Source organism: Prionailurus bengalensis, chromosome C1, assembly GCF_016509475.1.
Source record: "Prionailurus bengalensis isolate Pbe53 chromosome C1, Fcat_Pben_1.1_paternal_pri, whole genome shotgun sequence".
Classification (NCBI taxonomy): Eukaryota; Metazoa; Chordata; class Mammalia; order Carnivora; family Felidae; genus Prionailurus; species Prionailurus bengalensis.
In genome coordinates, this window is record NC_057345.1 from 1,336,858 (window position 1) to 1,361,055 (window position 24,198).

The 24,198-nt window shown below is 59.6% G+C and overlaps 2 protein-coding genes and 1 long non-coding RNA gene across 4 annotated transcripts in view; 1 reads left to right on the forward strand and 2 right to left on the reverse strand.

The window, feature by feature from the left end:
* Positions 1 to 4,627: 4,627 nt before the first annotated feature.
* On the reverse strand, positions 4,628 to 9,046 carry LOC122479829. Its single transcript, XR_006296445.1, has 2 exons — positions 8,791 to 9,046; positions 4,628 to 4,735 (listed from the first exon to the last, which is right to left on the reverse strand). It is a non-coding gene; the product is annotated as an uncharacterized LOC122479829 (long non-coding RNA).
* A 305-nt stretch (positions 9,047 to 9,351) lies between these two features.
* PRXL2B (peroxiredoxin like 2B) lies at positions 9,352 to 12,218 on the forward strand. Of its 2 annotated transcripts, XM_043573594.1 has the most exons (7): positions 9,352 to 9,472; positions 9,661 to 9,865; positions 10,433 to 10,484; positions 10,976 to 11,039; positions 11,124 to 11,199; positions 11,480 to 11,598; positions 12,047 to 12,218. In XM_043573594.1, the coding sequence occupies exons 1-7, from the start codon at positions 9,410 to 9,412 to the stop codon at positions 12,071 to 12,073; spliced, it is 606 nt and encodes a 201-aa protein (XP_043429529.1). In that variant the 5' UTR covers positions 9,352 to 9,409; the 3' UTR covers positions 12,074 to 12,218. The 2 variants fall into 2 exon arrangements, with proteins under 2 accessions (XP_043429529.1, XP_043429530.1); XM_043573595.1 differs by lacking the exon at positions 12,047 to 12,218 and having other exon boundaries at positions 11,442 to 11,558.
* Positions 12,219 to 13,254: 1,036 nt separating this feature from the next.
* The window catches only part of MMEL1 (membrane metalloendopeptidase like 1), a 34,375-nt gene continuing 23,431 nt past the window's right edge, over positions 13,255 to 24,198 (reverse strand). The window contains 15 exon segments of the mRNA XM_043573596.1: positions 13,255 to 13,656; positions 13,771 to 13,847; positions 14,307 to 14,402; positions 15,015 to 15,080; positions 15,192 to 15,325; positions 16,177 to 16,266; positions 16,269 to 16,295; positions 16,752 to 16,810; positions 17,058 to 17,161; positions 17,538 to 17,621; positions 18,080 to 18,178; positions 18,638 to 18,766; positions 20,003 to 20,096; positions 20,446 to 20,582; positions 24,010 to 24,099. Of these exon segments, the coding sequence (XP_043429531.1) occupies positions 13,557 to 13,656; positions 13,771 to 13,847; positions 14,307 to 14,402; positions 15,015 to 15,080; positions 15,192 to 15,325; positions 16,177 to 16,266; positions 16,269 to 16,295; positions 16,752 to 16,810; positions 17,058 to 17,161; positions 17,538 to 17,621; positions 18,080 to 18,178; positions 18,638 to 18,766; positions 20,003 to 20,096; positions 20,446 to 20,582; positions 24,010 to 24,099 (1,386 nt within the window). The 3' untranslated portion in view covers positions 13,255 to 13,556.

Below are 24,198 nucleotides of genomic sequence, written 5' to 3' on the forward strand. Positions count from 1 at the left end.
TTAAAATGGTTTTAATGGTTATTTTTGAGAGAGAGAGAGAGAGTCAGCGAGTGTGGGGGAGGGGCATAGAGAGAGGGAGAGAGAATCCCAAGAAGGCTCTGAGCTGTCAGCACAGAGCCCGACGTGGGGCTCGAACCCACGAACCGCGAGATCGCGACCTGGGCGGAAGTCAGACGCTTATCCGACTGAGCCCCCCAGCGCCCTGATGATTTTTGCCTGAAAAGTGATTGTGAGGGTTTCCAGTCGGGGATGTGACTCCCCCTCGTGCACTAGTGAGTTAGCGTCCGTGGACGGAGCGCTTCCCCTGCGGGCCCTACGGTGGCCCGTGCTTCTTACTTCGACAGCAGATTCTGATACATGACTGCCATTATTTTGAGGCACACGTTGTCCCAGATTTGTCTTACAAGACGCTGTTTGACTCGTTGCTGATGCACAGCCCCTGCTCTGTCTCCCGAGAATCCAAGGAGCTCAGCAACCCACACACCGGCTTCCAGAGCATTCTCCATCAACACCACCAGGCTGCTCCTAGAACGGCTGGCCCAGGCTGGGGCTCGGGAGTGACAGGCTCACCGTGAAACCTCCCTTCATACAACGTTCGATGCGGCCACTCAGTGTGCATCAGCCCAAAGCGCCCCCAGAAGGTCCCCCTGGGGGTTACGTCCGAGTCCTCTCAGGTCACTTTCCTGCCTGCCCGCGGCCACCGGGGCCACCAGGCCACAGGGCCTCATCCCAGCACCTAAACGGCGCCAGGTGGGGCAGCAAGGATCAGCAGAAGCCCCCAGTGCCTCTGGACCAGCACCCCAGGCCCAGGGTGCCCTCGGGCTCACCTGTGCAGGCTGACGGCCAAGCTCACCAAGGAGGCTATAAATCCCACCCAGAGCGTTAACGAGGTGCTAGCTCTCCAGCGAGATGTTTGCACATCACGGGTGTGTCAGAACCTTCGAAAGCACCACGGAATTCAAGAGGTAACATCTCCCAGAACACATGGTTACAGACAGCACGTGCAATGGACCGGCTCTGACCCCTCACTGGGCCATTTTAGGCTTTTTTTTTTTTGTCTTTCGGGATGTTTTTTGCCCCGATTCTATTTTCTGTTAGGCACCTTTTTTTTTTTTTTATGTTTATTTATTTCTGAGACAGAGACAGAGCATGAGCGGGGGAGGGGCAGAGAGAGAGGGAGACACAGAATCCGAAGCAGGCTCCAGGCTCCGAGCTGTCAGCACAGAGCCCGACTTAAGGCTCGAACTCACAAACCGTGAGATCATGACCTGAGCTGAAGTCGGTCGCTCAACTGACTGAGCCACCCAGGCGCCCCCCCCCTTTTTTTTTTAGAAACACTGCCATGAAGAAGATGCCCATAGGATCCCAGAGACCAGCCCAGAGCCTCAGACAGGAGCTCAGAAATACAGGGGGATACAGGCATTCACGGGCTCTTTAACTGCTGTGTTTATTTTGTGCTGAGAGCGGCCCCCCCCTTTGCCAGTCTGGGGGTTGAACGAGTTAGAGGTTTCCAGAGGGAAGCCATGGGACAGGTTAGGACAGGCTGGTCCCTGCTCAGAGGGACTCAACACACAGCATCACCAGGTCCTGGCTGCCGGGCCCACCTCCCAGCCCTCGCAAGCCCCTCCCCGTCCCTCCCTTCTGCAGCGCACACGGCCCTGAGCCCTCAGTGGCTGCTCACCGAAGGCCTGAGCCTGCTCCCCCTCTGCAAACCCCACCCCCGTGACCACTTCACCCCTGCGTCTGTCTCTGCCTCCGCCTCTATCCCCTCGGCTCCTGCCTCCGCCCAGCGTCTCGAGGGAGCGGAGCAGGGCCACTCAGGCCAGCAGCCCTGCGGCCATCGGGAGGAGCTGTCTTCTGCTACCAGCTCCCTTCCCTCTGGCCAGCAGGAGGCTGGGGCCTTGCTGGCCTGGTGGGCCCTTTCTCTGCAGGTGAACTGGGGGTGGGGGGTGGGGACAGGCAGGCATCGCCTTGAAGGAGCCCTGATGTTGGAGCTGCACCTCAACCTTGGGGAACCAGGGTCCATGCCCCCCTGCTCTCTCAGTCCCTGGCGGGGTCCCGAGCCCTTCCCTTCCCCTGACGGCTCTCTTCCATGGACCTCAGGGCCCCTAGGTCAGCAGCCTCCCCTACGGCTCACCCCACCCTTGGCTCACTTCCTGGGTAGCTCTTCACCGGCCCCATGCTTCCCTCCAGGGCACAAGGAGCCCCATGTGGGCTGGTTTCCAGCGCTGGGGGTGGGGGAGGGACACTGAACCCCATGTCCCCGGTCGGTGTGCTCTCATCAGGCAGCTCTGGGTTCTGAGGGCAGGGGTCCTGGTGCCCAGGGGAGGGGGCTTCTTGCCGAACCCGGCACTGTGACCCATGGGGCTCCCCCTGCCCAGGGGCCAGGAGGCAGGAGAGCAGTCCGGGTCTCGGTGGGCATCCCGGACCCTGATCAGGAGGTCTTACCAGGCACGCAGGCAGTCTTCACGCATCTTTCGGAACTCCAGGTCCAGGTGTGGCGGACAGTGGACAAGTGCCCTGGTGGTCACATCCTAGAACTCTCCTTGACCCGGGCAGCACCCCGCAGGAGAAGGCCGGCCTTGCAGGAGGATGCTACTCTTCACTGCCTCAGTGGGAGGAAGGAAAGCTTCCTACTACCCAGCAACAGTCCAGCCGATGAGAGCCTCTCACAGCTCAGCCAGTGAGAAACAGTCACAGCCCAGCCAATGAGAAACAGTCATAGGCTAGCAGCCCAGCCAATGAGAAACAGTCACAAGCTAACCAATGAGAGCCTCTCACAGCTCAGCCAATGAGAGACTGTCACAGGCCAGCCAATGAGAAGCCACTACACTTCAAGCTCTGTCTTATTCCAGTGAAGTTAACAGCCTATCCCAGCTCCCTCTGGGCGGGGCTTTCCTCTGCGTTGCTGTCTGCAATTGCATCCTGGATTGCAATTCTCTGCTATTCCCAAATAAAACCTTTTTTTTTTTTTTTTTTTTTTTTTGCTGGTAAAGTAACTGGCAGTGTAATTTTTTAAGGCTAACAAAGGATCTAATCAACAAGGGTCCGATGCAAACCTGTAAAACAGAATTGAAACTCAAATAATGAAAAACAATTATATTTTAAATGAATAAGACAACTACCAAGAAAAACTAACCCTATGCTGATGAGGGAAACAAAGGCAAGAGAAATGTGGCTTAAATTAAAATCTCCTTACAGCTTGCTGCCCACTGACAGACACCTGAAACATGCCAAAGGTGACCTTCCTCGAGGAATTCATGGCTGCATTAGTGCCTTAATGTTTATGTCTTATTACAGGCTAAAAGTAACCTTATCTTAACAGCAGCTAGCCCCTCAAGGTCCTGAAAGCCTTGCTTCCAAATTCCTTAGAGACTGCACTGTCCATAACCCTCAGTAATTAAAAAGTATGTAGTCATTCACTCCTTCTTATTGGGACACTTTCATGTCAATTGCTCAGGCTGCAATCCTCTAGCCAATGGCTGCTCTACAGGGAGGAGGAAGCTGGAAGTTAGTCCCCTGGCCGGAATGGTAATGAGACCCAGAAACTCGATGCCCTCTCTTTATTCCTATTCTTTTTTTTTTTTTAATTTTTAATGTTTATCTTGTGAGAGAGAAAGAGAAAGAGCAAGAGAGAGACAGGAGGGGTAGAGAGGGAGAGAGAAATCGGGGTTCAAACTCACAAACTGTGAGATCATGACCTTGGCCAAAACCAAGGGTCAGACGCTTAACCCACTGACCCACCCAGGTGCCCCTCTTTATTCCTATTCTTATATAGAGTTGTCTTTTGGGAGTTAGGACAGCCACCTACGTCCCCGGGACGGCTGCTAATCTTAAAGACTCTCACGTGAAGTTTCCTCCTCATTGGTCTAATGTGATCCCCTCCACATCCCTGGTCTAGCCGCTTCTGGCTGCAAGACTTAGGCTCAGGGTGGGCCGAAACCAGCACTCGATTGAATCAAAGCCCCACTGGGGATGGCTTCCTGGAGAAGTTAGCTGTAAAAGTCTACATATGCTGGAATGTTGCTTACACTGTGATGGATTTCGCTCTTTACTATTTTTTCATCAGTGTCCCCTGCTGACTACTAAAATTACAAAATTGGATAATTTCCCCTTATAAAGCTCTTCTGGGGGCACCTGGGTGGCTCAGTCGGTTAAGCGGCCGACTTCGGCTCAGGTCAGGATCTCGCAGTCCGTGAGTTCGAGCCCCGCGTCGGGCTCTGTGCTGACAGCTCGGAGCCTGGAGCCTGTTTCGGATTCTGTGTCTCCCTCTCTCTGACCCTCCCCTGTTCATGCTCTGTCTCTCCCTGTCTCAAAAATAAATAAAACGTTAAAAAAAAATTTAAAAAAAAAAAGCTCTTCTGGTGTTTGCCACGGGCGAAAAATGGCACGGCCTTCATGGCAAGGCGCAGCGCAGTGTTTTGGTCCACGTGCAGACACCCACTTTGCAGTCTAGCATGCGTCGGGGAAAGGGGGGCCTTTTCAGCTGCCCGGTGATCACAGTGATTTTGTTTGAGGGACCCCTCCAGTCGCTCTGACACCGGGAACCTGTAACATATTCCGCACGAGACGTCACCCGGGAGTCGGGCCAGGGGGGATTCTTGGTAATGAACCTCTAGGCTTCTTCCTTGGTCCCCGAGGTCTCTCCCTTGGGATGCCTTTTAATCCACTGGAATCAATTCAGATCGCAAGATTCAAAAAAGGTCTTCTGTCAAACTGCACGGCCTCAGTACTCCTGAGGAGACAAGAAAAAATAGCCCATTAACGGGACTTTTAAAGCTTCAGTACGACTTGTCAGTTAGATCTCTTCTGCAGGAAACGGGGCAAATGGTCTGAGGCACCCTGTGTCCAGCCCTGCATGGCCCTAAATCACGACCCTGATCGAAGGGCCTCTTGCAGAATGTGTTTGGCCACTAACCGGGCTGATGAACTCCCTCCTGATCTACCAGATGGGTGTCTAAACAGGCCTCGTCTGGAAAAACCCAGGTTGCTGGAGGAAGCACAGGCCATCCCTAACGAAAGGGACTCTGATACTCTCACTGTTCCTCCTGACAGACTCAGGTTATTCTAGCTGTGTGTGGGGGCCTCTCCCTCCTTCATTCCCGGGGTTATTGAGTGTGATAACTGGAGCCAATTGGCTCTGGTTAGTCTATCCAGGGACAGGGACTTTATGGAAAATTCCCAAGCAGCGGCTGAAACTCCTTTTGTTTCAGGGAAGCCCCCCGTCTTCTCAGGCCCGGCACGACTGCCCATTTCCACTTGCTCGTGGACGAAAAAATAATCTGCATCCGCTCATGTGTCCGAGCTGACAGGCTTGGGGACCGGGAGGCCTCTTTCTCTGTCCTCTGGGCTTTCTTCAGCTTCCAGCATTCCCGCACCCCACCTCTTCCCCCTTCCCCTCCCCCTCCTCCTGTCTGTGCACGCCTTGGGTGCGGCCTGCATAGCCGGCTCCTGTACAATTCTGGGTGCCTCGGGGGCCACCGGCCCCTCCTCCTCAGTGTCCAGGAGCGAAGGGCACCCCCTTTACGGGAGCCCCAGGGAAAAATCGACAGCGGGGGACACGCAGGTGGAACGCATTTGGCATTTACACTAATTTGTTGGCTCAATTATGACAGACATGTCTTTAGAGTCATCAACATAAATATGAAAATTTTTCTACCTCGGTTTACCGAAGGTCAAATAAGCTCGTGTTCTCTGTCGCAAATTGTTGGCGAAGCGATTCCTTGAAATGACGGTTCATTCTGCCCCTAAATATATTTTAAAAGGATACTGGTAGGGGGCGCCGGGGTGGCTCACTCGGTTAAGCGCCCAACTCTTTTTTTTTTTTTTAATTTTTTTTTTTCAACGTTTATTTATTTTTGGAACAGAGAGAGACAGAGCATGAACGGGGGAGGGGCAGAGAGAGAGGGAGACACAGAATCGGAAACAGGCTCCAGGCTCTGAGCCATCAGCCCAGAGCCTGACGCGGGGCTCGAACTCCCGGACCGCGAGATCGTGACCTGGCTGAAGTCGGACGCTTAACCGACTGCGCCACCCAGGCGCCCCATAAGTGCCCAACTCTTGATTTCCGCTCAGGCCATGATCTCACAGCTCGGGGATTGAGCCCCACGTGGTCGGGCTCTGTGCTGACAGCCTGTGGAGCCTGCTTGGGCTTCTTTCTCTCCCTCTCTCTCTGCCCCTCCCGCACTTGAGCTCTCTCCCTCTCTCTCTCAAAATAAATAAATATTACAAAAATAAAAGTACACCGGTATAAGATTAAAATTCTGCTTTTCTCTCTTTTTAAAGACAAAGTTTTCTCGGATTGTTGGTCTGCTCTTGATTAAAAAAATGTAATAAAAGGATTTTTTTCTCTCTTGTTTTTATTTATTAAGATGTTTTAATTTTTATTTTTGAGAGACAGAGTGTGAGCGGGGGAGGGGCAGAGAGAGAGGGAGACACAGAATCTGAAACGGGCTCCGGGCTCCGAGCTGTCAGCACAGAGCCCGACGCGGGGTTTGAACTCACGAACCGTGAGATCGTGACCTGAGCTGAAGTTGGACGCTTAGCCGACTGAGACACCCAGGCGCCCCAAGGGTTTTTTTCTCTTTTGTCTCCCTGGAAAATCAAGGTTTTTATGCTCTGTCTTTATTGAGTCTTTGGTTACTTAAGAACTAAAACTCATCAGTATTAAAGGAGCTGAGTTTGGCTAACCACTATCCAACCCTACATATTTGCCTTTGGAATCTCTTATTGCCACTTTGGTTAAATAAATAAAGTTTTAAGTTTTATAACGATCTGTAATCCTATCTAGGCACGTGCTTTATAATTTTCTGAAGTTTTTAACAAACTTCCCCAAGATTTAAGTTGTAAATGAAGTCTTTTTGGCCAATTGGGCTTGTTTATTTGGTACGTTAAGTTACTTGGAAAGCGCTGTCAAACAAGTAATGATAAATCTTAGGTTGTATTGCCTGGGTAAGTGCTAGAACTTCAAATATACTGTATAAAATTCCTGCCGTTTTAATTTGTGTTGATAATAAGGTCATCCCTTAACATTCTAACTGGTGAAATGTTATGTTGCACAAATAACTGAATTCCCTTGTCAACTGCCTTTGTCTTTTGCAATTTACCAAATGAGTTTCGTCTTCAAAGAGACTTGGATCTTTATGATAAAAGTCCTCTTGGACTTCTTAAACAAATGCAACTGGAAAGTCATATTTCAGAGAGAGATGCATAGACTCAGATATGACCAAACAGCTTGAAGGAATTGAGGCTGACTTCACGAAACACGGAAATGTTGGCCTGACACTTCGCTTAGAGTTCCCAGCAGCCTCACCGGGTGAGTAAAGAAGGTCACCTCCTGGCAGGTGCCGGAACCTCAGGAGATCTTGGGGACCTCGTGAAGGCGAATCTACCCAAATCTACAGGTATCGCAGGCCTGTCTGATAGTAAGTATTTGGCTTGGCTTCGGCCTCGAGAGGTTACCGGAAGTTCAGCTGAGATTTCCTATAAAAAGTTCCAGCACAGCAAATTTTAAAAGATTTATATTATCAATCTGCTCTTCTTGCTGAGCGTATGTAAATAATTAGGCCAAGTTTGCTAAAACTGGACTCGTTCTGCAAACAAATTAGTCTTGGGGCGCCTGGGTGGCGCAGTCGGTTAAGCCTCCGACTTCAGCCAGGTCACGATCTCGCGGTCCGTGAGTTCGAGCCCCGCGTCGGGCTCTGGGCTGATGGCTCGGAGCCTGGAGCCTGTTTCCGATTCTGTGTCTCCCTCTCTCTCTGCCCCTCCCCCGTTCATGCTCTGTCTCTCTCTGTCCCAAAAATAAATAAACGTTGAAAAAAAAAAATTAAAAAAAAAAAACAACAAATTAGTCTTGATCTGGCTATCTCTGGAAATAAGGGTGATTTGGGAGAGAAAAATTATGTTTCAGTAACACATCTTTGCAGACGTTAAACTCTACTCCTGGTTGCCTTTAAGTGTCTGTTGTTTGCCAAAGCTGGACACCTTGAGGTAAACTTCAGAGAAACTGCCGTAAGGCTCACATACAATCTTTGTGCCCGTTGCTCGGTGGGCCATTCACAAGGACCTCCAGAGGCATTTGGGTTACAAACCAGACAAGTCCATCTGATTCCTGCCTGTTCCCACTCCAAGCTTGACATCTGCACATCTCACTGGCAGCACGCAAGACTCAGACACTGGGTTTATAATTTGCTCTAACCATTACTCTATTTTCTGTTGCCGTAACAGTGCCTCTTACCAATTACCTGATTGCTTACTAAACAAAACAGTCTACAGGATGATTAACACCACCTACCACACATTGAACGCCTTAAATGACTCTCCCGAACCTGGGAGACTCCGAGGTCTCCAGCCTGGTCCAGGGGCTCTCTGTGGGACCTGGGGAGTGAGGCTGAGGGCCGGGGCCCAGACAGATCTGCGTGTCCCATTATCCGGGTTAAGTCTTGGCTTCATTTCTCACGCCAATGTCTCGGGCCTTTATCGGTAAAACCGGGTGATCACAGGTGTCACAAGACTGCGGTGAGCAATAAACAAAGTCGCAAAGCACGTAGTAAACTGCTCTTACTTCTTTCAGGTCTATTTTACCCAAAGTCTGGGGGCTAAAAGAAGACGTTGCTTTAAGAAATTACCAGCATTATGATTAAAGCCAACGCAGATATCTAATTGAGAAAGCGAAGCATTCGCGTGGATTTTAAAGCTGAAATAAGGGTAAATGCTAAGCCCTTGGGCTCCTCTGCCTATAGGACGAGGCCTGGGCCCCGGAGCCGGGACTCGAGTGCTCACCGCACTCACCTTAACCCTGACCTGCAAACCGGGCACTAGGCAGCCGCTGTCCCGCTCGCGCTCCCGCCTTCCCGCCCGCCCCGGACCCCAAACTCGGGACCTAGGATCAGGGGACTCCGGCCGCTCTCCGGCTCTGCACCTGGCGGGGCAAAACGGAGCCCGCCCGACGTGGGGCAGCGCTGTGCGCAGGCGCACCACGTGTCCGCTGCCCAACCGCCCAGCTTCTCCGGCAGCCAGAGCAGCGACGCCATTGGCCGACAGGCTTATGCATATGCAAGACAAGTGACAAAGTGCGGCCCGGGCCGCTGCTGTGGGCGGCAGCAAAGAGGTGGCCTGGGGGCGGGGCCGGCAGCGGAGAGGCGGCCTGGGGGCGGGGCCGGTAGCGGAGAGGCGGCCTAGGGGCGGGGCCGGCAGAGGAGAGGCGGCCTGGGGGCGGGGCCGGCAGAGGAACGGGCGTCTGGGGGCGGGGCCGGCAGAGGAGCGGGCGTCTGGGGGAGGGGCCGGCAGAGGAGAGGTGACCTGGGGGCGCGGCCTGGACGAGAAGCCGCAGGGGGGCGGGGCACGGGCGGGGCGTGGCCAAGCCGGCTGGGAGCCGGGCGCGCAGCCGAAGAACACGGTGCAAGTGGACATGAGCGCGGTGGACCTTGCCCGCGTGGGCGCGTGTGTCCTGAAGCATGCGGTGACCGGGGAGGTGAGGCCGGACGAGCGCAGGGCGGTGGGTGGGCCCCTGGCACCAGCCCAGGCGCCCTGGCAGTGGCATGCGCGGCGGGCTTCGGGTCGTGGGGCTGGGGGCGCAGTCCGGGCTTGCGCGGTGCGGGGCTGGGGGCACGGACGCGCGTGGGAGGTGGTCCATCGGCGCCCCTCGCCCGCCCCGCGCAGGCAGTGGAGCTGCGGAGTCTGTGGCTGGAGCAGGCGTGCGTGGTGGCTGGCCTGCGGCGCTTCGGCTGCTCGGTGTGTCGCTGGATCGCCCGGGACCTCAGCAGCCTCAGGGGGCTACTGGACCAGCACGGCGTGCGTCTGGTGGGCGTGGGGCCCGAGGCCCTGGGCCTGCAGGAGTTCCTGGAAGGCGGCTACTTCGCGGGAGGTGCTTGTGCTCCCCTCCCCTCCTCCCACTGTAGCCCCACCAGCTACCTCGAGACCCTTCCCCAAGCCCTGGGCAGTGGCCATCCCCTCTTTGCCCAGGCCTGACCCTTCTGTCTCCTGGAGCTCCAGTCATGTCTCCGGGGCTCTCCACCTGTTGCCCCTACCTGTGTCCCTCAGGCACGGTGTCCCTCCCACCTTGGACAGAGGCAGGGCCCAGCGGTGATGCTGGCCTCGAATCCCCGAGGGTCTCTACTGGGTGGCAGCAAGACCCCGCCTTCCCAGGAGCCTGAAGGAGTACGGCTGGGACAGGAGCCCACCCTGCTAGACCCCTCTCCCTGGCACTCAGGATATGCCCTCCCAGAGCCCTGGGCCCGGTGGCAGAGTCTAGGCCAGCCCCGTGCCTCCCTTTTCCTGCCACCTCTGGGCCTCTGCCCCTCCGCTAACAGTGGGGACACTCAGTCCTCTGCTCCTACGTCCTGGGTGGGCAAGCCAGGGGAGCGGGGGGCTGGATGCAGGCAGGTGAGCAGGGGGGGGGGGTGAGTGCACACCTGTGGCTTCTGCTTTCCAGAGCTCTACCTGGATGAGAGCAAGCGCTTCTACAAGGAGCTGGGCTTCAAGCGGTGAGCGGGCGGGGCAGCCGCCTCTTCTCATTCCTCTTCCCCCTGCTGCCCTCTTCCTGGGCATGAGGCTCTGGGGGCATCCACTGCTCGGTCGGTCCTTCTAAGGACTCTCTCTTGGGTGCTGGGTGTCCGTTACGGCTGTTGGTTAGGCCTCTCACCCAAGATCTACCCCCTTTCCGGCCACCTCGGGTGCCTGTGTCGTAGGCTGGCTGCCTGGCCTGACTAGTGGTGCCCAGCTGAGTCAGATCTCTGGGCTCACCCAGCCGGGGGTCCAGCCCACACTCCCCAAATCTTCTGCGGGGCCCCAGGCCTACCGGCCCCCAGGCTGGCTGCCCCATGCGCGCCCCCCCCCCCCCCAGCCCTGCCCCGAGTCCCTGGTGAGATGCTTGTGAGAATCTGGTGGGTATATCTTGTAGAGACTGGGGATAGAATTGCTGGGCAAGTCTTCGCCAAAGAGCCGGGGCCCGGACTAGCCAGCTGTGTCTTCATAGGTACAACAGCCTGAGCATCCTGCCGGCCGCCCTGGGGAAGCCCGTGCGCGATGTGGCCCTCAAGGTTTGTGATGGCCAAGGACGGGTGGGACTTGAGGTGGTGGGGCTTCCCTGTAGGGCTGACCCGGACCTGCCTCCCTCCTTCCAGGCCAAAGCTGCTGGCATCCAGGGGAACCTGTCCGGGGACTTGCTGCAGAGTGGAGGGCTCCTGGTGGTCACCAAAGGTGGGCTGGGAAAGGGGTGTCAGAGGCCGATGCCTGGTTGCATGGGGGGCCGAGGTCACATCCTGGGCTGGGAAGGTCTGGCTGAACTTGGTGGCATGTCCCGACCCTCTCTGCCTCCCTTCCTCTGGCTTCCTGACCTTGTCAAGTCTTCTCTGTGCTGGGTGGGCTGCGGCCAGGACGGCTCCCTTGTCAGGGTAACCAGGTGGAGTCTCGGACAGCGAGGGGTGTCTCCCTCCTCCCAGCACGCAGGGGCATCCTGACCGCCTCCCCACCGCTGTAGGTGGCGACAGAGTGTTGCTGCACTTCGTCCAGAAGTCTCCGGGAGACTATGTCCCCCGGGAGAGCATCTTGCAGGCCCTGGGCATCCCGGCGGAGGGCTGTGCCAGCGAGGCGCCCCAGGTGAGCTTGGGCCTGGGGAGCACGCCGCCTGCTAAGGGCAGCAGCTCCCCTGGGTTGAGTGCTGGGTACGACCAGGTGCCAGGCTGCACCCGCAGGGTTGACGTACTTCTGCGCTCGTGGCAGCCCAGGATGTCACTGTCACCCCACTGTGCAGGGGGAAACAGGCTGAGGACAGTGGGGAACCAGGGGCAAGGGTGGCCAGACGGCCTGGCACAGCAGGGCTCTCCCCAGGGGGCAGGGGGCTGCCCGTCCTCTCAGCCTGGGGAGGGTCACAGTTTGCCCAAGGTGACCACAGCCAGTGTTAGTGTGGTCCTGGTGGCTGACCTCCTGTGTCCCGAATAGAGGGGATTTTCTAGCACTTGGGCCCCAGACTGCTGGGGGGTGGGACCAGCTGCTTTGGACTCTGGGGAGTGCGGCTGGCCTGACGGGGACCCTGCTGTGCCCACAGTGTGCTGAGGGGGCGTGCACAAGGTGAAGACCAAGGCCTCCGTGGGCCTGGGAGGCGTCTGCTGCCTTGAACACTGGGAGCTGGATGTGAAGAATCTTTCTGGAATCTCTGGACTGGGGCACCAAACTCTGCCTGGGCCTCTGTGACAATGAGCATTAAACTCGTTTCTGGGCGGCGTTTATCTTCATTGGCTCTGATCCCGTCGTCCTCGCAGGGGACGTGGGCCTGCAGGCTTCCTTGGGAGGGGCTGCCAGAGGGGAGGAAATGGCCCTGCAGCCTCCCCGAGGGCCTCAGGCCTTTGGCACAGGAGGGTCAGGGGTCGGAGGACCGCGCAGGGTGCGGGAGATGAGGATATGGTCAGGTCAGAGCTCATACTGGGTGGGTGTCCAGGGAGATGTTGCCCCGCAGCTGCTGGGCACGGTGGACAGTGAGGCTTAGGGAGGGGGCTAGTCGGCTGGAAGGACCTTCTCCGATGAGATCTGTCATTTGCACCCGACTGGGGTGGCTGGCCTGGCCCAGCTGGTTCATCCAGCTCCGCCACCACCCCCCACACCATTCCTTGGGGGGATGTGACAGGCACCTGGAACCTAGTGTCCAGAGCGGAAACCTGCCCCTGCCCACTGTGCCTGGGGCTCTTTGGTCTGGGTGCGTTCAGATGACCTCAGCACCACCCCTCTACCCGCCCCCCTCGCCTTGGCCAGGATGACCACAGTGGCCTCCTTCCTAGCTGGCCTCCCAACTTCCTCCCACCTTCTCCCCCTGCCCCGTTTGGTACTACTCTCGGGGGTCTTTAAAACATCAGAGCAGGTGACAGTGTCCCTTTGTGGTTTAACCCCGCCACCGGCCTCTAGTTACATAAACCCCGAAGTGTAGATTCTGATCTATGGCTCCCCGGTTCCCTCGGCGGCCCACCTCCTTGACCTCAGCCAGCTCCTGAGTCAGTGGCCCCTCCTCCCATCTGAATCGGTGGTCCCTGAGGGCCAGTGTTTGGGGCGTCCTGGCTCAGAGACCCTGGGGGGCTCACCAGGCGTGGCCCTCCCTCTGCAGGGTGCCCTGCTGTTTCCCTGTCTGGCTGCTGTTTTGCCCAAGGCCACCAGCAGTCAGCGCCCAGCCAGATGCTGTCCCCGAACAGTCAGCGGCGCGTACAGACAGGGGCTCGGCCACCCCCCTCCCACCCCCCCACCCCCCCAACAGACAAGGCAGATGGCTTCTTTGAAGCGTTTACTTAGCTCAAGTCTGAAGCTCATGGACAGCTGACTGGGATGTTTGGAGAGAGTGCAGACAGGTAAACGCGTCTACAGGGCTGGGGCACCGTGCCCCTCACCGCAGGCATGGAGGGCGCCGGGCAGTCACCGCTTGCCCTGGGTGCTGGGGCCGCGGCTGCGCTCCAGGCCCCCCGCGGGGCCGGCCGCGTGTGCGCCTTGGCCTTGCCCGCGGCTCCAGCTGCACGAGCGAGGGCCGCCTGGCCTCCCGAGGCGGGTGGGCGTGGCCACAGTGCGGCCGGCGAAGGCTACCAGACGCGGCATCGCTCCCGCGGGTGCATGCGGGTGCCCTGGGCACAGTGGAAGGCGTCCGCGAAAGCCGCCAGGTTCTGCAGCGAGCCCAGCACCCTGCGGGCGGCCAGGGGCCTGAGCCAGCTGGCCTGGGCCCGGGGGGTGGGCGCTGGGGGGCGGGGGCGGGGGGCGGGATGGGGGTGGCGCGCACGGATGCAGGGGGCTACTCGCCTGTACTTCAGGGGGCTGTGGACGTCGGTCTTGATAGACTGTACGGCGAACTCAGGCCGGTAAGACCCGCACCACACCTGTGGGGGCGTGAGGGGCGTGGCTGTGTGTGGGGGAGGGGCGGGCCTGGGGGGATGGGACGCAGGAATCAGGGGGGCCCTGAGGGCGTCCAGGCGGGGGTGGGGTGGGCCTAGGGGGGCAGGGACACTGCACACGCTGACCAGGGGCGTGTGCTCTCACTTCTTTCGAGGCACAAGGGAGTCCCGCCTGTCCTGTCCCAGGCTGTCCCTTCTTGGGTGGGGGAGGGAAGCCAGCCTCCCCTCCCCAACTGGCCCAGCTACACCTGAAGCCCCCCAGCTCCAATCCTCTGCTTCCTTTTCCTCTAGGAAGCCTTCCAGGCTGGCAAGTCTGCTTCTGCCCGGCCTGCCCTCTCAGCGTGGCCCTGGAAGTACCCCTCAGTGGAGGCCTTCCAAAAACCTGGTGGGCAACCGGTGCCCAGCTGCTGAGGCGGCAGGCAGGGTGGGGACTGTGGCTCCTACCTGGGCATAGTTGATGAAGAAAAGCTGGTCGTAGGTCAGTTCCAGTCCTGGCAGCTGCTTGTCCTTGCCACCGTCTGCCATCCACTTTAGGTAAGCCTGCAGACGCCAAACAGGTGCTGGGCCCGGGCCTGTCCTTGCTCCTGGGGTCAGCACCGGCCTGGGGTCCGGGCAGAATGGAGGTCTGGCTCCACGGTCCTGCCTCAGCACCTGACGGCCCTTCGAGCACCCCAGGGACGGCGCTCCTGCCCTGACGGCCTGGTGATCATCTCCGTGCTACAGCGGCTGGGCCCTGGCCCTGGAGCCGGGGTGGGGGGGCTGGGGGGCGGGGGGGGTGGGGGGGGGGAGGATCCCTGCTCAGGCTGCCACGCAGCGCCCACCTAGAAGGAGCTCCGAGGCCCGGTGCCTCAGGCTGCAGGTGCAGGGACGATGCCACGGCTGGTGGGGACGTGGTGAGCGCCACTATCTCACCGGGGGAGAGTCAGTGGCTCCCCTGGGGTCCGAAGGCTCAGGTAAGGTCAGGGTGAAATGTGGGCAGCACAGCCAGGTGCCCATTCACCCGCAGCCAGGCTGGCTCCCCCAGGGCACAGCTGCTTTCCGGGACAGATGGAGAAGGGCTCCAGGGGTGCCTCGGCCTGCGCAGGGCACGGTCTCTGCCTCACCGAGGCACCTGTTCCCCCGCGCCCTTGAGGGGCCCCTGCTCGGACCCACCTTATATGCCTGCCGCACTCCTCCGTTGTCAGCGATGTTTTCCCCGAGGGTGCTGAACCCGTTCACCTGCACACAGGACGCGGGACGGTAGGGCGGCCGGGCTCCCCTGCACCCCCCGGGGGCCAGGGCTGGGGAGCCGGTCCCCGGCCGTGGCGGCGCTGCTGATGGCCTGCTCACGTTTTGGTGGTTGGCCAGGTCCCAGGAGTAGTTCCCGTACTGGTGGACCATGCACTCCGACTGCTCCTGGAAGTGCTGTGCTGAGAAGTTGGTCCACCAATCGAGCATGTTGCCGTTCTGGTCGAAGTTCCGGCCTGGCGGGCAGAGGCGGCTGCCCTCATGGCCCTGCCTGCCCAGTGCCAGCCTCACCGGCACGTCCTCCCAGAAGCCCCAGTATCTGGAGCTCACGGGGGCAGGGGACGGGCCCCTGAAGGGTTGGCACAAGGTCATCGGGCTGCTGAGGCCCGGGAGGGGGCTCTGGTGGCCTACCACCCCACCCCCGAGGTCAGAGCCTGGGGTTTCGGGGCCTGGGGGCACCGTGGCTTAATGCCCCTCGCCGTGATGTCCAAATTCTGTGAGCCCCAGGTAAGGGGAGCACGTGGTCCTGGGGGCCACGAGGCTGCCCTCAGAAGGTCCCGATGGTCAAGCCCTGTGGGAAAGCCAGCTGGGGCCCCCGTGCGTGGTCACAGGCCACTAGAGCAGGCAGGGGCCGCACCCCGGGGTGGGAGGTGGGGATGTCGGGTCAGCACATCTCTGGGCTGGAGGAGGCTGGCTGCCCTGGGGTGACGCCAGGCCAGGACCTGGAGCTTCGGAAATGCCCGGGGTAGTGTCACTATCGCCAGTTCATGGGCCCAGGGAAGAGTGGCCCGTTAGGAGTCAGGATCTGGCCCGTGAGCCCTCACACCCTCTTCTCCATGTCTCTGCCCAGAGCAAGGGTGCGGGACGGAGGCCGAGCCTGCCATTCAAGACCTCTCTGCCACCATAGCTCCCCTGGGAACCCAGCAAGTCCTCTCTGCCTGGGTGTCAGTGTCCCCACCTAAATCGTGAAGGGGTTGGATGGACAGCTCCAAGGCCCCCTGTCCCCTGGTCCCCTCCCGGGACTGCTGCTCGGTGGAGAGGGAAGGAGGCCGTGTAGCTCTGACCACCCCCCACGCAGCTTCCCTACCGTTGTCGTCAAAGCCGTGAGTGATCTCATGCCCGATCACCATCCCAATGCCCCCGAAGTTCAAGGCCTGTGGCTGCTCCTTGCTGAAGAAGGGGGCTGCAGGATCCCAGCGGGGAATACTGCCCGGAGACGGGGGTGGAGACATGTCCGTGAACAACACTCCCACGGGCCAGGCCCTGGGCAGGCACCCCTGGGGCTCCTGCATCAAGCCACACGGCCCGGGGGGGCAGGGCTGTGACCCCCCCCCCTCCGCCCCTCACGTTACAGACCAGAGAATACAGGGCCCGGAGGTGAGAGGCCGGGGCCAGCATGCGGCAGACCCAAGCTCTCCCGCCCCCCCTCATTCTCTGCTGCCCTCGGGACTGGGGTCTGCTCCCCAGTCTCTAAACCCGGCCCTACCACTCAGACAAAGGTGAGGAACTTCCCAGCAGGTGGGGAGAGGGGTGAAGTCCCTACAGGTGGGGAGAGGTTCTCTCCTCCCGAGAAGAGGCTGGAGGTGCCCCCCCAGGAGGGAGGGGAGGGCTCTTCTCTGGCACTGGAGGGGCTGGCCTCAGTCACGGAGGGGTCGCACGTACCTATCTGGTTTCGGTTTGGGGAGTAGAATGCATTAACCACGGCCGCCCCGATGATCCAGCTGTGATAGACGGGCCGGTCACTTGGAGCCCGTCTCCTGGACCCTTCCCTCCAGGTCCCCTCCCGGCAGACCAGAGCCCCCACCCTTAGGGCCCCCATCACAGTGGCCGTGCCACGAGACCAGCATTGCCCGCAGCCAGGGCCGGGTCTGGGCAATCCACAGATCTGAATCCTCCCTGAACCCGGGGCTCCGGGTCAGACCCCGGCCGCCCTTCCCGGCCCGCTGGTTCCCGCGTGCCGCCACTCACAGGTTCTGGTCCACTTTCTCCCGAAGCTTCTTGAGGCTCCGCTGGGCACCAGCCTTGAGGTTCTGAAGACCATTTTCAAAGTACTGGTCCTCCGAGAAGTTCAGCTACGGGACAGGGGTGGTCACTGCCGGGTACGCAGGCAGGGGGTCGGCAGTGGCTGGGGACCGGCCTTGGGACTGGCTGGGCAGTCCTGCATGAGGCCGACGGGCGGTGGGTGCGGGTGGTGGGGTTGGGGGGCCGGTGCTGGCTCTGGGCCTTCGTGCCACTGAGCACATTCCTTCTCCCTCCCGACCTCAGTTTCCCCATCTGTAACAGGGGGAACTCTGGAGAGCTGCCCGCCCAGCGAGGTGGCCGAGACGGCACCACCTGCCAGGAAATTGAAGGCTTATGGTTCACAGGGCTGGTTCAGGGGCGGATCGGGTCGGGGGTGAGGGGGCAGGTGAAGTTCTCGGGGCCCCCTTGGCCGGGGGTGGGGCGCACGTTGGAATACTCCTCGTCCAGGTGCTTGTTCCTCTCCTCCAGGATGTAGTCTGGGTACCCGATCTGCTCCCGGATGCTCATGGCCTAGGGACGACATTGGGGCCGGTCGGTGACTGCCCCACCGTGGGAACCCCGGCTCTGCCCCTCACTCGCTGCCGCGTGGCTCAGGGGCTGAGGGACTCGACCCCCCCCCCCCCCCCCCTTGCAAGCCATGGGGAGGTTTAATGGGGACAGGTGAGGACCGGCTCAGCCCCACAGCCAGCCAGGGGTCAGATGGGGCGGGGGCCGGGTGCAGTGGGACGGTTTCCACTTGACATCCTGGCCCAGAGGGGGCTTGCTCCGAGGCCATCCCTACTCGTTCGCAAGGGTGCCGGGAGGGTCTCCCACACTTGGCTTCTAGTTCCGCCTCTGAGCAAGCCACACCCAGACCCGGTGTCTTCATCTCTGAAGCGGGTGTGACGACGGTCGCCCTGTGTCCCCGTGCTGGGGCTGCCCTCTCCAGGCAGGATGCCCTGACCGTGGGGCTCCAGCCACCTGCGCACCTTCTCCTGGGCCTTCTTCTTGGATGCCTCGTCCATCCAGCCCAGCTCATCCAGGGTCTCCACGAACACCGCCCGCACCTTGTCAATGAGCTCTCTGACCTGGGAGGACACATGGCTCTCGTCCTGCGTGTCCAGCATTGGGGTCTCTGCAGGGGTCCGGTCCAAAGCATCGTCCCTGCCGTGATGTCGGGGCTGGGGGTGTGGAATGCTCCCCGCCTTCCGGGACAGGGGTCCTGACTGCCGGGCGTTCTCCCGGGTGAGCCTAGGGCCTGCCCGCCCCTGGACTCACAGCCTGTATGGCCCGTAGGCCTTTCCCAGACAGGCCTGTAGGGTTGGGGGTGGGGCCTCTGGCCTCCCCATGTGACGGGGCACCAGGCAAACGTGTGCTCCCCGGTACCCCCTGGGCACACATGGGCTGCTGGGGGGCCAGCAGGGTCCCGGCACTGGGAGCCCGGAGTCACCCTGTGGGGGAGGGGGGCTGTGACCCGGGCCCCCACCCACCACGGGCAGCGTCCCTGTGGGGAGGGGCCACAGACAGACTGAGCACAGGGCACCCACCGCATCCTTGCTGTCTCTGGGAAAGGCCTCCCTGACGTAGAGGGAGCCCACGGCGCTCTCCATGTTGCTGTTGACGTAGCTGACACATTCTCGCCAGCGCACCTCCTCCACGGTCGTGCCGTAGAGCACCTGCCGCGTAGAGCACCCATTCACGCACTGCTGCCTCCCTGTCCTCAGCCCGAGCGCCCAGCGGCCAGAGCGGGGCACCGATGAACTCTGACCTCCCCGGGGAGTGCCGGCCGTGGGCGTGGGCAGGACGGCGTGTGCGCTTTTCAGGGGAGGGCTCCCCACCCGGGCTGGAAGTCTGGCCTCTGCCCCGGGACAGGGGTAGGACCCTGCTCAGCCCCAAGTGCCACCTTGCCCCCTGTTCTCGCCGCCCTGGCCTGGCTGGCCAGCCCGACTCTGACCTCTTGGACTCCAGCCCCCCTCCGAAGCACAGGCTGGTGTTGACTCTGGGGGCCCTGGGGGCCACATCCAGCTCAGCCGTCAGCCACTGGCTCTCTGGCCCCCAGTGGGTTTTCCCATCGCCAGAGTGGAGACGCTTGGCCGGTAGTGTCTCCACCCAACCCACCAAGGCAGACGCCCCGACTTGCCCCAACTTTCCCGATGCGCTGGAGGGCTTCTGTCCGTCCCATTTCTCTAGCGAAGAACCTGGGGGTCCGCCTGACTCCCCTGCCCCTCAGCCCCCTGCTCGTACCTCAACTGTCTGTTGTCCACACTTGCGTCTGCTCCTGAGGCCCTGGTCCAACCCGTCACCCCGCCCGGACAACGTGTGTCTGCACTCTGACCCCACGCCCCCTCTGATCGAGGCCTTGGAACAGCCACCATGACCACAGGCCTTCCCAGTGGGTCCCCTGCCTCTGCCCTGCCCGCACCCCCACCCCCAGCAGCCAGAATGACCACACAAGCAGGACACTAGGCTGTGGTTCCCGTTCTGAACACCCTGGCGGCTTTCAAGGCACGTGGAATCCACGTTTGGCTCAGTCCCACGATTGCGGGCCCCCACCTCTCTCCCTGACCCCGTCTCCTTCCTTCCCACCACGTGGCCCGGGGGTGTCCTGCCTTGGGAATCTGCCCCCAGCCTCTTCGTGTCTGGGTCATTCTTGCCTGGAGGTCTCCAGTGTCACCCTCACAGAAAGGCCATCTCTGTCCCATACCTTCCTGTCATGTCCTACTTGTTGCTTTGAAAGAGTGGCTCTCCGGTTTGGTGACTGTCCCAAGAGGGCAGGCATTGTCAGCCTCTTGCATGGCTCTGCCCCCGGCGTGGACCTTGGCGTTTGGCCCAGAGCAGGTGCCCAGCACCATGAACTAAGTGAACAAATGACAGGCCAGGGGTAGGAGCCACCTGCGTGGGGCCCCACTCACCTTACGGTAGTTAGCTCGCGCATCCTTGAATCGCTGGCTCAGGCTACTAATTCGGTCCAGCACCAGGCGCCAGGCCAGGTAGTTCTGCATGGTCCTGTGGGCAGGAGGCAGAGGGCGGGGCATATGACAGGCGCGTGGAGTTTGCCCAGAGTGGGGATTGGGCTTGTGGGCCCTTGGTCAACGGCTTCTGTGACGAACAGGCGCTCGCCCCAAGCAGGGTGGTGGAGAAAGCCTCTGGGACAACCTCCAGATACAGCCTGTCTGCTCCTAGATGCCCGAAAAGTCCCAGGGAGGGTTTGCATCTCTCACTAAGGTTCTATCGGCCACTAATATTTATCTGCCCAGAGAAGATGCTCCCTGGGGTACTCTCCCATGAGGAGACGTGGAGGGCGGGTGCAGAGGCCGAGATGCCGAGGCCTCTGGGGACCTTCCCGGGGCCTCACCTGGCTGAGTAGACATCGATGATGTCTTCAAGGTTCCGGAGGTAGGGGATGCCATACACCACGACTTCCTCATCTGGCAGCAGTTTGATTTTGACAGAGGACAGCACAGATTGTATGAAGAGCGTCCAGTTAAACCCCTGGGAAGGCGGGCGTGCGGAGAAAGAGGGAGAGAACAGAGAGGTAGGTAGACACAGCTCGTGGGCATCCAAGAAACCCAGCCCCCACCAGAGAATATCTGGGGAATCAGAGGGAAGGCACAGATGATCAGAGTCAGGGTGAGGGTGGGTGACATCACCACAGAGCCTACAGACTGTGGAAAGAGATCACGCCAACGTATTTGAAAACTTGAGCGTGATGGAAAAATTCCTGAAAGGAGTTTAGCAATACGATCTAGAGAGTATATATCTGATAAATATAAGAATAGTAGAAATATAGTCTAATAGGTAATAAATTGATCTTTCATTTGAAGGATTCCCACATGGAAATTTCTAGAACCATCTGCCTTTTCCAGTGGATGCTATCTGACATTTGTGGAAGACATACTGCCAGTCCTGCTCAACTTTCCAGAGGAGAGAGGAAGAGAAAAGTCTTCTCAATCTGATTTATGAGGCCAAGAAAAACTTGAATCCCCATACAAGGATATTACAAGCAAAGAAGGTAACAGGCTAGTGTCGTTTATGATCATAGACAAAAAAAAAATCCTATGGAAAATATTAGCAATTAGGATTTATCCACACCTACATAATATGGATAATACATCACAGCCAAATTTGATTTATTCAAGAATTCAAGTTTGGTGTGTAAAATTTGAAAATCGAATCAAGTAACCCATGGTGATAACTAGATAAAGCAGGATAATCACATCCTAATTTTTTTTATTAAAAAATTTTTTTTTAATGTTTATTTTTGAGAGAGAGAGAGACAGAGCGTGAGTGGGGGAGGAACAGACAGAGAAGGAGACAGGGAATCCGAAGCAGGCTCCAGGCTCCGAGCTGTCAGCCCAGAGCCGGACATGGGGCTTGAACCCACGAACTGTGAGATCAAGACCTGAGCCGAAGTCAGGGGAGGGGCAGAGAGAGAGGGAGACACAGAATCCGAAGCAGGATCCAGGCTCTGACCTGTCAGCACAGAGCTCGACGCGGGGCCCGAACCCACGAACCATGAGATCGAGACCTGAGCTGAAGTCGGACGCTTAACCGACTAAGCCACCCAGGCGCCCCGATCACATCGTAATTTCAATGGATGCAGGAAGAAAGGCGTTTAATGAACTTTGCCGTCTGTTCATGACAAGAAGTCCTAGCGGACTAGAGCTAGAAGGTAAATTCAACAGTCCGGTGAGGGGAATCCACGTACAGCAGCAGCAACCCCGAAAACAAAACCGCCCACAGCAAACGTCAAAACTGAGGGAGGAAACGGGACATCTACTATCGTGACTGAGCGTCCCTGCCAGCTCAACAAGACAAGTAAATGACAGAAAATCAGTAAGGGTTTGAAAGGGAAGAAATAAAACTTATCGTTCACAAAGGACCTGATTTCACGTGCATAAAACCTGAGAGGAACTGCAGATACGTAGAGTATCAGAACGAGCGTGTGCGCGGAATAAAACCGCCGTGTCCGAGGTCAGAGCCTCTGCGCAGGCGCAACAAAGAATCCGAAGATACATCACACAGTAAGACCTTTCGTGTCAGTGTCAGAAACCGAAGGGCTTGGGGCGCCCGGGGGGCTCAGTCGGTTGAGCGTCCGACTTCAGCTCAGGTGGTGATCTCACAGCTCGTGGGTTCGAAACCCGCATCGGGCTCTGTGCTGACAGCCCGGAGCCCGGAGCCTGCTTCGGATTCTGTGTCTCCGTCTCTCTCTGCCCCTCCCCCACTTGTGCTCTGTCTCGCTCTATCAAAAATAAATTAAATGTAAAAAAGAAAAAAACCCCAATAACAAAAAGAGTGCAGCGGGGGCGCAAACTGCCGTGTTCTCAAACTTGACTGTGCGGCCGTCAGCACGGCTGGCCCGGTGAGATGGGGCGTAGCGACGGCGAGATGTTGTCTCACCTACAAAACGTAGGACAAGACAACCCAGGGCAGGTGAGTGAACTGTCTGGGTCCGACGGCCCGCCTTGCGGAGGGAGAAGTCGGGGTGGGGGCCTTGGGGACGGGCCGTGTGGACGTGCACACTCGGAGGCAAGTCTAAGCGTTATAAACGCATTCTACGGCAGGCAGCCCAACGCCTGGCTTCCAGGACGTTCCCCCAAGCTTCTTCGCCATCTCCGCGGCACGGCACCTGCAGGCCGTGGGCGTTCTCTTCTCTCTCGCCTCTTCCCACTGTTAGTACGTTTGCAGAACCTGCTGGCTCTGTCTTCCAAGTGGATCAGAAACCACCCCTCTCGCCACGTCGGCTAGCGTCTCCACCTGCCAGCGTTCACCGCCTGGTCCTCAGTGTGAGTCGAGTCTGTGCCCCAGGCCCTCTCACGTGCCCTGGAGGCCTGGCATCGTCCACCCCTTCACCGCCGGTGCCTCCTCTGACCTCCGGTCACCCTGCGGCCCCTGCCTCAGGACCTGGCCCTTGGCTGCCCCTTTGTTTGGACCACACACCCCAGACGGTCCCTCTTTCCGAGACTTCTCTCCCGCACCAGCTTCGTGGTGCAGCCCTTCCTGGCTGCGTTGTCCCACCGCCTCCCTGCTCTCTGCACGCAGGCCTCCCCGCCTGGGCTACAGTGTAGACACGAGGCGGGGGTTGCCCGCTTGGCTCACTGCTGGAGCCCGAGCCAGAGGGGGGCCTCGTCCCCCACAGTGCCCGCTGTGGCGGGGGTGGGGGGGCAGCTGTTGGGTTGTGTTGAGGGGCCGGTCGAAGCAGATCACCACTGGGAGCAGGTGCCAAGGAAGAGGGCAGGCTCCAGGGCCATAGAGGGTTCAAGTGCCATGAACCCTGGGCAGGAGTCTCCGGAGTGCTCCTGCTTTGTTCTCTGGCTCCAGACCCTCGAGTTTTCTGGTCAGGAGTTAGGAACTGTAGTGTCTGTCCCACCCCTGCCCTCTGCCCCGACTCGGGCTTCGGTTGTAAGGCTGGCCTGGCTACCACTGCATTTCTGTCCCTCCTGAGGGGAGGCCCCAGACAAGTCTGCGCCTCAGGGTACCGGCCACCTGAGTTCGGGGTTGGGTGGGGTGCAAAACCCGGCTCCCCTCTGTCTGGCCTGGGCTGCTCCTCCCCAGCCCCCTGCGGTCAGGCCTGGCCAGCAGGGAGGGCGGGCCTGAGGGTCTGGCGGGGCGGGGCCGGGTCAGGCAGGGGCTCAGAACAGGCCCCAGGGACGCAGTGCCCGGGGCGAGGGTCGCTCTGGTGAGTCGGCGACCCCTCCCGGCTTGTCTCCTGCTCAGGAAAGCGGGGTCCTCGCGGTATCCACCTCACAGATGGGGTGGCCCTGCGTGCCTGGACGGCCCGCCTGCACCTGCCGTCCCAGTGCGAGAGTGTCCCTGTCCGGGTGACCTCTGCGCGCGTGGCGTGTTTCTGTGGCTTGGCCCGCGGAGGCGGGGCCGGGCGGGGGGCGGGGCCGGGGCCCGTCGGGGGGCGGGGACTTGCCTTCAGGCCAAACTTGTTCTGGAGCTCCTCCAGGCCCATCCTGTGGTACAGACTGGTGACGTCATGCCTCTCCTCCTGCGGGGCCGTGGCCTGCACCGGGGGGCGGGGGGGGGTGGTGGTGGTGGAGGTGGGGGGGTCACACCGGGGGCGGGGCGGCCGGGACCCCGCCCCCCCCCCCCCCCCCCCCCC